The sequence below is a fragment of the Hydra viridissima genome, unplaced genomic scaffold, assembly GCF_058129835.1.
Source record: "Hydra viridissima isolate aposymbiotic clone 2 unplaced genomic scaffold, HvirCarnegie_v1 scaffold_14, whole genome shotgun sequence".
In the NCBI taxonomy this organism is placed as follows: Eukaryota; Metazoa; Cnidaria; class Hydrozoa; order Anthoathecata; family Hydridae; genus Hydra; species Hydra viridissima.
Window position 1 is genome coordinate 3554613 of NW_028324313.1, and position 13534 is coordinate 3568146.

General features: G+C 30.3%; 1 protein-coding gene and 1 pseudogene across 2 annotated transcripts; one reads left to right on the forward strand and one right to left on the reverse strand.

The window, feature by feature from the left end:
- Positions 1-198: 198 nt before the first annotated feature.
- LOC149878883 (uncharacterized) lies at positions 199-4586 on the reverse strand (annotated as a pseudogene). The gene has a single exon (XR_016447001.1). The product of XR_016447001.1 is annotated as an uncharacterized LOC149878883 (transcript).
- A 4810-nt stretch (positions 4587-9396) lies between these two features.
- On the forward strand, positions 9397-12048 carry LOC149878884 (uncharacterized). The gene is made up of 4 exons (XM_090071233.1): positions 9397-9433; positions 9516-10014; positions 10056-11756; positions 11967-12048. Exons 1-4 carry the CDS (start codon positions 9397-9399, stop codon positions 12046-12048), a joined length of 2319 nt encoding a protein of 772 aa, XP_089927359.1.
- Positions 12049-13534: the final 1486 nt, after the last annotated feature.

Below are 13534 nucleotides of genomic sequence, written 5' to 3' on the forward strand. Positions count from 1 at the left end.
ATCTACAATTTAAAACATTAAAAATTATACATGCATTTTAAGGCGACATCGCTTTAAAATTTTATTCATATTGTGTAGCCTTAATCTCCAATTATAAATATTCAAAAGTATAATTACGGTTGACAGGGCGACACGTTGTGATGAAACAGGAACATCAACTGGAAAATAACAAAGACTTGACAGACAAAAAAACTCTAATGGGTTGATAGAAGTTATATTAGAATTATTTTGTTAACAGAGGCAAATAAGAAGTTATTCATGTATGGACTCACAGAAAAACAGCTCTATATTGTTTCTTCAAGCATCAAAAATCTTTAACTTATGATGTTTTTAAAAACTATTAAAAATGTCATTAAGTAACTGTTTATCATTCTTGTGCAGTTAATTGAGCAACAAAAATGTAATTGAGCAACAAAAATGTAATTGAGCAACAAAAATGTAATTGAGCAACAAAAATGTAATTGAGCAACAAAAATGTAATTGAGCAACAAAAATGTAATTGAGCAACAAAAATGTAATTGAGCAACAAAAATGTAATTGAGCAACAAAAATGTAATTGAGCAACAAAAATGTAATTGAGCAACAAAAATGTAATTGAGCAACAAAAATGTAATTGAGCAACAAAAATGTAATTGAGCAACAAAAACTTTAAGTTATTTAGAAAATTTTATCGCCAATTATCCAACGTAAACTTTAGAATTCTTCATTTTTAAATATTTTTGCAAAATGCAAAACAATCTGGTGAACTTGAGTCTTCTTGCTTGCTTTCATCATTATCATCATCATTATCATCATCATAAGTATGAAACTCTGGCTCAAAGCCATTTGTTCTTATAGAAGATTTTTCTTCTTCTGAATAAAAAGACATTCTAATCTTATCATCAAAATATACAAGACTCTTCTGTCTAAGAAAATCTTCCTCAGTTGGTTCCTCAATTTGTGGCTCTTCACAATTGACCTCATCAACACTGTTACTGTGCTTTACAACATAAGCTTTAGAATTCTTCATTTTTAAATATTTTTTTTTTGTAGCAGTACACATAAAGTACAAAGTATGAAGCTATAATTAAAAACGCTTCTATGAACATTATTACTGCTAATATTGATCCATTAACTCCATCCTTGCAGCCAATCCTAGCAGAGCTTCTAACTTCTGCTAAATCTATGCAAGCGCATGTTTTTTGATCAATGAATTGATTACGACTGGCACACAGAACATTAAACTTTTGCTGACAAACACACCCGCACACTTCTTGATTAAACTCCTTTCTTTCCTCACACAAAAACCCTGAGTCTGGACAAACACAATTACAAGCTGTTTTATCCCAAACATATGGACTGGTACATGGATTGGGAACAGGTGTGTCTGTATAATTACATTCGCAATAGCATGTTTCTTGCTCAAAGGTTTGATAAGGAGTACAGGATGAAGAGTTCAAAAGACATTTTTCATCACATGAGGTATAATTTTTTAGTGTTAGAACTGTTGGTTTTTGAGAGGCAATTTCAATTGCATATATGCTTATATTTTCTACAGCACCGTCTTTTGGAACACATTGACGATTTTGTGGATTCACAATTTGGTTTGCACCATGACATCTGTACAACTCGACATAGTATGGCATATAACGAAAAAACTGTTCATCAACTGGAACATAATCTACATAAGAGCCACAGTCAATATTTTTTAAATACACTGGATCCCCTTCATTTGAGCAAAAAGAACAGATAATCAAAAACACAGACCATTTTAAATTCTTCATTAGTATTAACCTGCTAATTAAAAGTAAAGAAATAAAACCTTTCAAGATTTATCAAAGAATTTATAATATTATATAAAAGTCATCTTCGTATTTAAATTTTCAAAAAATTATTCCTTTCATTTTTCACTCAGACTTTTACAGAAAGCCTTGATACTAAATTAAAAATTTTTTTTTTAAATTTTTTACCATTAAAAAATTTAGGATAAAGCAAAAAGTGCTTTATCTAGAATCAACTTTCCCTCTCAAACAAACAAATGCTACACATATTTTACCAAGTATTACTCAAACATACAAAATTAACTAAATTACAACTGGAAACCACTATCAGTCTCAAAATCATTTAGATGCTGAGAAAAACTGTGATTAATAAATGACTATGTAAATGTATATTAATACCATTAAAACAACTCACTCTTAGTAAAAATAAATTACTTAAATAAGAATGAAATAAAAAGTGTGGGAAACTCTCAATTTCTGAGAAAACTACGCAACAAAAATTTACTAAAACTTAAAAAATGATACATACATACATACATACATACATACATACATACATACATACATACATACATACATACATACATACATACATACATACATACATACATACATACATACATACATACATACATACATACATACATACATACATACATACATACATACATACATACATACATACATACATACATACATACATACATACATACATACATACATACATACATACATACATACATACATACATACATACATACATACATACATACATACATACATACATACATACATACATACATACATACATACATACATACATACATACATACATACATACATACATACATACATACATACATACATACATACATACATACATACATACATACATACATACATACATACATACATACATACATACATACATACATACATACATACATACATACATACATACATACATACATACATACATACATTATCTCAGTTTTCATATTACTTTAAAAACATAAAATTATTTTATGCCTTTTAGTCAAAACCAACCTTAGCAGAGTCTTTTACGAAAGAGGTTAAAACCTACCATTTTTAAATAAAACCCTATCAATTAATCTAGAGAATGTACTGGTAATAGTAGCAGTCATAGTCTAAGCTCAGTCGATATTGTGGCATGGAACATCTAATCCACTTTAAAGGGAATATCGGGAGTTTGAGAATCTCACTATCTGAAAAAATGGAATAATTCACTATTTTTCAAACTATCTTTGAGCTGTTTCTCCTCTAACTTAGCAAACAAGTTACCAAAGGTTCCTGCATATCCAGGAATTGATGTCCACTACCGACATCCAAACCACTATCCAGGAATCGATATAACTCACTAATGGGGAACTTCTCGATTTCTTCAAATCTTTGTTGACTTTCTGTTTTGTATCAATTTAGTTCTTAGTGGTTATTGTTAAGAACCGTATAAATCACAAAGTAGCGATACAATTAATAAATATAATCAATAAAATTGTTTAGTTATTATTCATGTTATTCAGCAGAATCTGTGAAACACACTTTATGAAAAGCACTTTTTAATGAACGTTCAACAGATCTCCTTGTTATTCTGATCCTCTAGAATATTTTCCTGCATCTTACGAAACCTATTTGGTATATATTTAAAAATTATACTTTTTAAAGGTCAGCAAACTATAAATGATAAGTTAATTAGCACTTTGTTTATCTCTCTCATCCTTATGAGATGTTGTTTATCTCTCTCATGCTTTTAAGAGTTTGAAAGTTTTTTTATCTACGTATATTTTTAAAAGTTAGAAAATACAAAGTGGATTTTGGTATCAGTATAAAAATCATTGTATACTTTCAAACTTTTTAAAATATATATATCTTATAGGCTTGATGCATAAGATGCTTGGTTCTTTTTAGTTCTAGGTAATCTATTCCATGCAGTTACTCCGTGTATTGGTATATTCCGTGTATTTTTTTTTCAAGTTGTGAGCTTTTGATTTCAATTTACTTATCTTCTAATCTTTACAACCTGTCGAGTATGTTCGTAAAACCTCCATCAGTAATCGTATAGCAGCATCTGCAAAGTATAATAAAATAGATATTTGCTCGAAAGTAGCAAAGATTAAAAGGCGATTTTGTACCTTTAAACTTATTGTGTCGGATGTTTTATTTTATCTCCACTAAGAAAAAGCCCAAAAAAGAATCCACTTTTTGAACTTTGTAACATCGAGGTACTTTGCGTTTGTGGTTCTCCTCAATATTTGTTGGAATAACCATTAATTATATATTTTTTTAACTTCACAAAGGTTGCTCTTTCAGGTTTAATTACATCGAATGTTTGAATTGATATCTCAATTGATGTCCTGCTAATGACAGGCTATCAATTAAAAAGCTTTAGGAATATCCTAATCTAGCTTCAGTAGTTGTTCGCTTACATGATTGTATATAAAGGTTGTATTAAAATGGATAGTATTTAGTTAAATAGCTTCATCAATGATGTACGATATTATGTATAAAATTTCTATAATAACTGACTACAGCTTGACGAAATAATATCAACAGCAATGCAGTTCGACTTGATGAAATTATTTTATCAAATTGTACTTCTCTTAGTCTCAATCCATTCTTCATATTCAAAACAATTTTAAAACATAAAACAAAAATGGCCTACTTTGGTTTTGCACGCTTTTAAACTCACTGATTTAATGCCTAACTAACTTTTCATTTAAACGCAAAAGTATAGTTTTTTACAACGTTTTAAAAAAGTCCTCTCATCTATAAAAAGACAACAATTCACAAGTATTAGTGTCATTTTATCATTTGATCAGGGAAATTCGGAAAACGAATGTTGACATGAAACAAATATGTAGAAAATTTGATTGAAATTTAGATTCATTTTTGACAACATTGTGAGAAAAACTTTGAAACACAAAACTTCTTGAACATCAGCGTTGCTTTCTCTAATTTGGAGTTGAGCAAGCTATTGAATTAATTACAAGCAGTGCTTATAATCTGGATATTTAAAATTCATTATAGAATTCGTGACATTCTAGTCTTTAGAAAGCTATGAAATGCAATTTAACAATAACGGCGCTGTTTTACTTTCGTACCCCCCCCCCCTCTCTCTCTCTCTATTTTTATTGCAGATTATAAAAGATCGTCGTCCATAGCTAAGAAAACGTATTGGAAACAATACTTTTAGATCAACTTAATATTCACTAAATTTAATCTGAAAAAGTTAAAAATTCATACGAAAACGCTAAAATTCGCCATATATTCAACGTGATGACGAATTTAAAAAAATAACTAAATTGTTTTAGTTACAGACCTCGTTTTTATTGCTTTTATCAAAAATATTAGAGAATAATCTTATAATTAATCAAATCAAAGTATGTTAATGAGATTACAGGACCGAAAAAAGTAAACCAAAGAATCGAGTAACTGAGTAGAGCGAGTTTCGATTAAGATTGGGTAAGCACTGTTGCTGGTGATAAAAGTTGAATATTAAAACGTGGAGATAAAAGTTAAATATTAAAAAATATATATATACAGAGATAAATATATAGATAAACACAGAGAAAAATAAAAAGAAAATTGGTACGCACACAGATTATTGATAAAAATAAATAAACTTAAGCAAATAAAAGTGTCAACGAGCATTAAAAAAAGAGAATAATATTATTTGACTTTTTTAAAATTTTTTAAATATTGTTGAGAAAATTGAACAAAAAGTGAATGAAATTTTTAAAATGTTAATTTATGGCGAATTTTTCCCGAAAAATAATAATTTAACGTCGCTTTGATTTTCAGAAACTCGTTTTTTAAAATAATGATATAGAAAAGCGAGAGCTCTTTTGTGTTTTTACTCTTTTACAATAAATAAATGGCTATTGAATATCGATTCCATTTTATTGGTAACGACTCAACGATAATTACTCGAAATTCGAACACGCTCTATAACATTCGATTGCATGATCACAAATGACGTGAATCTTTAACGCTTTGAATATCCAGGAGATGATGCGCTATCTGGTACTAAAATGAAGACTTGCAAAGCTTTCTACAAATCCACTGATGAATGAAATCATTAGTGGATTTGCAGGAAGCTTTTTAATCTTCGTACTGCGAGATGATCGACGATACTAAAAAGAACACATAAATCATGAAATTTAAAAAACGTTTCGACATTAAATGAAACTTGCTTTCTAATCACCTGGTTAGTTATTTTTTGCTTTTAAAATATTCTATGATATAAATATTTATGAGATAAGATTCAGGTTAATTCCCAAAAATTCCCAGGGTAGATTTAGGCTAATATCCGGCTTAAACAACATAACTTTCATTATTCACTCAATCTTTATTTTATTTTTTTTTTAATAGGTGCAATAAACTATTTTTATCTTAGTAAAAAATTTTACGTCTAAAAGGAATTTATTTGTTTAATTGAAAAGTGTAAGTTGTCAATATAGCAGAGTCAATTATACGGCTTTATGTCCATATCAAATAACTTTTAAAAAAAGCATCTATAAACGATTCTTAACAAGAATTCTGACAAAGCTTGGAGATGAGACACTTTTATCAGCTGAAAAGTTCTTGAAAGTCAGCATGTTTTGCTTTTTATAATTACGCATTTAGACTGTTTTAAATTTTCTAATTGTAGAGCAATTAGCATAAAAAACATTGTTTTAACGGTTCTTCCATAGTTAATGGTGTTATTAAATCTTTAAAAGTGTTTGCTCACGAGTGAGGTATTTAAAGAAAGAAGGGGTTTTGCAAATCTTATCGCAAAGTTGTTTTTGTTTAAGCGACGCTTGTGACGTAATGGTTTTATAAAAAGTGCCGAGGCAATTAAACAAGAGAAATCGCTTTGAATAGTTAGAGAACTTCATTCAGCGGGTTTTACTGCGTTTAGAAATTGTGACTTTAACGAAGATTAGAATTTGTGAAATGAAAAGAACAACATTTTTCTGGTGTAATGTCAGATTTATCTTTTGTTAAACCGAATGTGATTAACGGAACTGTAAAACGATAGAGAAAGATCGCTAGAAACGCAACAGTATTTTTTGGGAACGACTCCATATACCAAACTCCTTATTTAACTTTCCTCCCTTCCCGCCCTCCCATCATTATTTACAAATGACTGATGTGTCCAATAAAAAAAACATTAGGAAACAAAAAGCTTTTGAAAACTAAAACTGCGTACAAACATATTTTAAACCTTATGTCAAACCCTTTGAAGGTTGTTTATTCAGATGTTGCACAAAAAGCCACTTTTTGTTTCTCAAACTTTTACTGCTCCTCAGCCATTAATTAATTATTAATTATTATTTAAAATCGATTAAAGCATTCAAAAAACTTACTACAAAACTCTTGACATGTTTAAATTTTTTAAAATGAAAGTTAGCAATATATGAATGATATATACGGGATATATGAAAGAAATACACGGAGTATTTGAAAGAAATACACAGGATATAACAAATGGTTTTTTCCTTTCCCTCAAGTGTGGTTTCAAGGGTATTCCCCTCAAACTTTTTTTTGATGAATTATTAAGTTTTGATATTTAAAAAGAAAAAACTACCATTAATCAATTCTATAGAGTTAAAGCATTAAAAAATTACGCCGTTATTGCAGCAGTTTGATAAAAACTGCGGTGCGCTTATGTCAATTTTTTGTCTATTTTTTTGATTAGTTTTTAAACTTTGAAACACAGTCTGCAGTGTGTTTGCATTTTGAAAGCAGTTTAACATTTACTTCATTAAGTATCTGGACCAGCTAAAGCTCGATCTTCGGAGATTACCATTCCGGTAATGGATCATATGCTTGATTCAATTTGGTACCAAGTAACAGTTAAAAACTCTTTAATGATGCTTGTTTATAATGCATTGTTAAAGAATTTTTACGATGAAATGCGGTGAAATCTATCTCAAGTTTGGTGTGAATACAAGGTTTTGTGTTGTTATGTTTAGCTTTAGCTCTTGAAGGATTTTCGGTGGAGCTGGTATTAGTGTGACGGAGTCAAGATGTCAATGTCGCCGAAATTCTGTGTGATAATAGCTGATCGTTATGAAACTTTATTATTACGTTTATAAAATTCTTGTCATTAAAGTTAATTGATGTAAGTTATGAGTCAAGTCATACGCTATTTTTGTAGTTGTCGTATTTACATTTTATGACTTGACTAATAACTTAGTCAAGTCGTACGCTATTTTTGTACATAATTACGCCCTCGAGAATTTTTTGTTTCTGTATAAAAGTTGTAAAAGAATTGAATAAAAAACAGTAGAAAATAAAAGTAAACAAAGTTGTTGTATTTACAAGCTATTTCGGCAGTATGGCATCCATGGCAAAAATGATTGGAGAATTTGATGGATCTGGAGATGTTGTAGTGTGGTTGAAAAAGATCAAGCTGGTGGGAGAGCTGCAAAAGTTGGGCGATCTTTCATTGATCATTCCGTTGTTTCTTGAAGGCAGTGCGTTCGCATTATATGAGCAACTTGGGGAGAGCCAAAAAACTTCCGCTAAGGACATTGAAAAAGCCCTACTAGATGCATTTGCAGTTGATGGTTTCCAAGCTTACGAGCAGTTCAGAGATCGGAGATGGAATGACGGTGAATCTGTCGATGTGTATTTGGCCAGTTTGCGTCAACTTATGAATTTGGCCGATATTGAAAGCGAAGAATTATTGCTAAGAGCGTTCATAACTGGATTGCCGGGTGAAATTTCGAAGCAGCTACGAGCACAAGTGAAAATTCTTTGGATTTAAACACCACTCCATTATCCATCAACAGTTCTTGCGGTAGGCCATGCTCCCTAAATACGGATTCCAATTGATTTACTACACTTTTGGTATCTTCGCACGGCAACTTTCTCCAAACTGCAAACCGACTTGGTCCACAGTCAATCATTGTTAAATATGGCGACCCTTTATAGTGAGTCACATCACAAGCAATTCTATACCATGTGTCTGGTACATCTAGCACTCCATTTTCCCATTTTACTGGTGCTGGATCAATTGAATTACATTGGCAACAATTGCGAACACATTCTTCAACGTCTTTTCTTAATACGTGCGGAAGTCTTCGTTGCACTGTAAACATTGTCCGATTAACGCCAAAATGATGCTTTGAGTGACAATTACGAATTTCCTCAGCAATACTTACCCCAGCTAGTTCTTTAGTATTGCTGAGGAAATTTCCATTGTACAAGTGCACTCCTCCACAGCGATTAATGACATCCATACCAATAATAGCATCAATACCGTTGACAACACTTTTTAGAATCATTACTAATGCTTTGAGCTTTTTTCCTTCAATGATTAATGTTACTGTAGCTTCTCCCTCCGTTTTCACAACTTCTCCATTAACAGCCAACACCATTATATCATGTCTTCTAATACGAACACCAGCTTTCCGAGCCATGTTGTTTGAGATAATAGTTCGGGTACATCCAGTGTCGACCAGTGCTTTCCCAGCAAAGGCGTTCACCTGCACAGTGCATATTGGAAGCGCCGTTAGTTGTTTAGGGAAATAGCTGGCGCTGGCGATTCCCCATTTGAGTTTCCACATCTGAAACATTTTATCCCATCACTGACATTTTGTTTCTTCGAAAAACAGATTCGAGCAACATGTCCAGATTTGCCACAGTTGTAGCAGATAACATCAGTAGCGGATGTCATTAATCGCTGTGGAGGAGTGCACTTGTACAATGGAAAAATTGAATTTGGTTTTGTTTCAATTTATACAGAGAAACAAATTGTTGGTATAAATGACAAGGATTTTGATGCTTACTTTGATGGTACAAAGTGGACTGCTAAATATAAATGGAAACAAGGTCAACCACAACTAAGAAATTCTGTCGCGCAGTACAAGGTAAAACCCCAGTTGATACCTCAATTTAATAATGAGATGGACTTATGGGTGAAAAATGGCTGGTTGAAACCATGCAACAAAGAAGAAAAAAGTACAGAAGGGATTGTCCCGTTAATGGCTGTTGAGCAGGAAAATAAAGGAAAGGTACGACCTGTTCTGGACTTTCGCGAATTGAATCAGTACGTTAATTCGCATAATGCCACAAGTGATGCATGTGATGAAAAAGTTAGAAAATGGAGAACTCTTGATGACAAATTTGCAACACTCGATCTTAGATGCGCGTATATGCAAGTACACATCGATCCGAGTTTGTGGGAGCATCAGAGGGTAATCTACAAAGAAGAAAAATACTATCTTACACGTCTTGGTTTTGGGTTAAATTCTGCTCCAAAAATAATGTCTTCAATCTTAGCAGCGTGTTGAATCTAGATGCAGATATTAGTGAAGCAACTGACCACTACATTGACGATATAATTGTTAATTTGGAAAAAACATCAGTTGAAAAGGTCGTAAATCATTTGGCGCGTTATGGATTGGTAACCAAAGAGCCAGAGCAATGTGATACTGCACGAGTATTGGGTTTGCAACTATTTAGAAATGAAAAAAAGGAGCTTTGTTGGAAACGAGGAAACACCATTCCAAAGTCACAAGATATCAAAACTGAAAAAGTAACACGACGGAAACTTTTTTCGATATGTGGACACTTGTTAGGTCACTATCCTGTTGGAGGTTGGCTCAGAATTGCCTGCAGTTTTATAAAACGACATAGTCAAGGAGATGCTTGGGATGATCTAATCGGAGATCAAGCTCAGTCATGGTTGATTGAAATATTGCGCCGATTGGAAGTTAGCGATTCTGTGAGAGGAAAATGGAATGCTGAAGGAATTCAAAATGGAGCGACATTGTGGTGTGATGCAAGCAGCATGGCAATGGGGGTTGCTATAGAATACAATGGCGTAATAATTGAGGATGCAGCCTGGCTTCGAAGAATAAATGATGTCATGCATATTAATATTGCTGTGGTGCATGGGATAAACCTAGCTGCTAAGTGGCATATAAAGAATTTGTCAGTATTCACTGATTCAGTAACAGTTCATGGATGGTTAAAAAGTATGCTGACTGAAATTCATAGGGTTCGATCAAATGGATTATCAGAAATGCTTATTAAAAGAAGACTTTCTCTATTGCAAGACTTAATAAAAGAATATAGTATAAACATCACATTGAAATGGGTTCCGTCCTCCAAAAACAAAGCTGACGTGTTGACAAGAGTTCCAAAAACTTGGATAAATGAACTTTCAAAAAAAAATACTAAAGAACTAGCTGGGGTAAGTATTGCTGAGGAAATTCGTAATTGTCACTCAAAGCATCATTTTGGCGTTAATCGGACAATGTTTACAGTGCAACGAAGACTTCCGCACGTATTAAGAAAAGACGTTGAAGAATGTGTTTGCAATTGTTGCCAATGTAATTCAATTGATCCAGCACCAGTAAAATGGGAAAATGGAGTGCTAGATGTACCAGACACATGGTATAGAATTGCTTGTGATGTGACTCACTATAAAGGGTCGCCATATTTAACAATGATTGACTGTGGACCAAGTCGGTTTGCAGTTTGGAGAAAGTTGCCGTGCGAAGATACCAAAAGTGTAGTAAATCAATTGGAATCCGTATTTAGGGAGCATGGCCCACCGCAAGAACTGTTGATGGATAATGGAGCGGTGTTTAAATCCAAAGAATTTTCAAACATATGTGAAAAATGGTGTGTAAAAAGGAAGTATAGATGCGCATATAGACCTTCAGGGAATGGGATAGTGGAGCGTAACCACCGCACAGTAAAACGAACAGCTGCGAGGGCACAAATATGTCCGTTACTAGCGGTATTTTGGTACAATGCAACACCAACGGTGGGAACAAATGAGAAATCTGCACCTGCTTCTCAGAAAAATATGTACGTCTGGCGTCTACCAATTCAAGAGGAGAAAAACACTGAAACTCAGGAAAGATCACAACGAGTTATGGAAACTTATGGAATTGGAGAAAAAGTTTACGTTCGCCCTGCTGATGCAAAGTGCACTTCAGTTTGGAAAATTGGTACTGTAACTTTATTTAATGGGTAAGATTCTCGGAGAAATATTTCTTGTGATGAAAAAGAAGGCTTTAGGCACAAGCATTCAATCTATTTTGATAAATATATCTGATAATGTAAATATTCTCATCGTGCGAATTAAAGTACTGTGCAGGTACTCGTTTTGACGCAGTTTTCATTCAGTTTTCGACATTGTTTCTTGAAATAGAAAAAAGTTGCATCACTTTATTTTTCAAGAAATTTTCTGAATGCACATGCGAAGCTTTTGGCAAGACTCCGGACGTCTTTATTCAAGGTTATGACACATCGAACAAAATAAGCAATCACCACAAAAGCATGTTCGTCATACTCAAGTAGCTGGATATATTGAAGCAAACCATGAAAAAAGGTATGTGGAAAAAAACAGAAAAAGTATATATTATGTGACTCTTTCAATTAAAGATATATGCAATGACGCAGCTTTTTATTACTTCCATATTTAACATCTGCACTAAAGTATTTAAAAAAACTTGTTTTTTTTATAAATCATGTTTATAATTTTTAAAATATATTGTATTTTCATAAATCATATTGTATTCTTAGACAAGTTCATCTAGAACGTTTATGAATACATAAGCTGAATTAGCGCTAAAAAATCATGTTTATAATGAAAATAAATTATAATAAACATGTATAATAGTTAATAATTTATTAAAATAGAAAAATAGTTTTTTTTATAAATCATGTTTATAATGAAAATAAATTATAATAAACATGTATAATAGTTAATAATTTATTAAAATAGAAAAATAGTTTTTTTTATAAATCATGTTTATAATGAAAATAAATTATAATAAACATGTATAATAGTTAATAATTTATTAAAATAGAAAAATAGTTTTTTTTATAAATCATGTTTATAATGAAAATAAATTATAATAAACATGTATAATAGTTAATAATTTATTAAAATAGAAAAATAGTTTTTTTTATAAATCATGTTTATAATGAAAATAAATTATAATAAACATGTATAATAGTTAATAATTTATTAAAATAGAAAAATAGTTTTTTTTATAAATCATGTTTATAATGAAAATAAATTATAATAAACATGTATAATAGTTAATAATTTATTAAAATAGAAAAATAGTTTTTTTTATAAATCATGTTTATAATGAAAATAAATTATAATAAACATGTATAATAGTTAATAATTTATTAAAATAGAAAAATAGTTTTTTTTATAAATCATGTTTATAATGAAAATAAATTATAATAAACATGTATAATAGTTAATAATTTATTAAAATAGAAAAATAGTTTTTTTTATAAATCATGTTTATAATGAAAATAAATTATAATAAACATGTATAATAGTTAATAATTTATTAAAATAGAAAAATAGTTTTTTTTATAAATCATGTTTATAATGAAAATAAATTATAATAAACATGTATAATAGTTAATAATTTATTAAAATAGAAAAATAGTTTTTTTTATAAATCATGTTTATAATGAAAATAAATTATAATAAACATGTATAATAGTTAATAATTTATTAAAATAGAAAAATAGTTTTTTTTATAAATCATGTTTATAATGAAAATAAATTATAATAAACATGTATAATAGTTAATAATTTATTAAAATAGAAAAATAGTTTTTTTTATAAATCATGTTTATAATGAAAATAAATTATAATAAACATGTATAATAGTTAATAATTTATTAAAATAGAAAAATAGTTTTTTTTATAAATCATGTTTATAATGAAAATAAATTATAATAAACATGTATAATAGTTAATAATTTATTAAAATAGA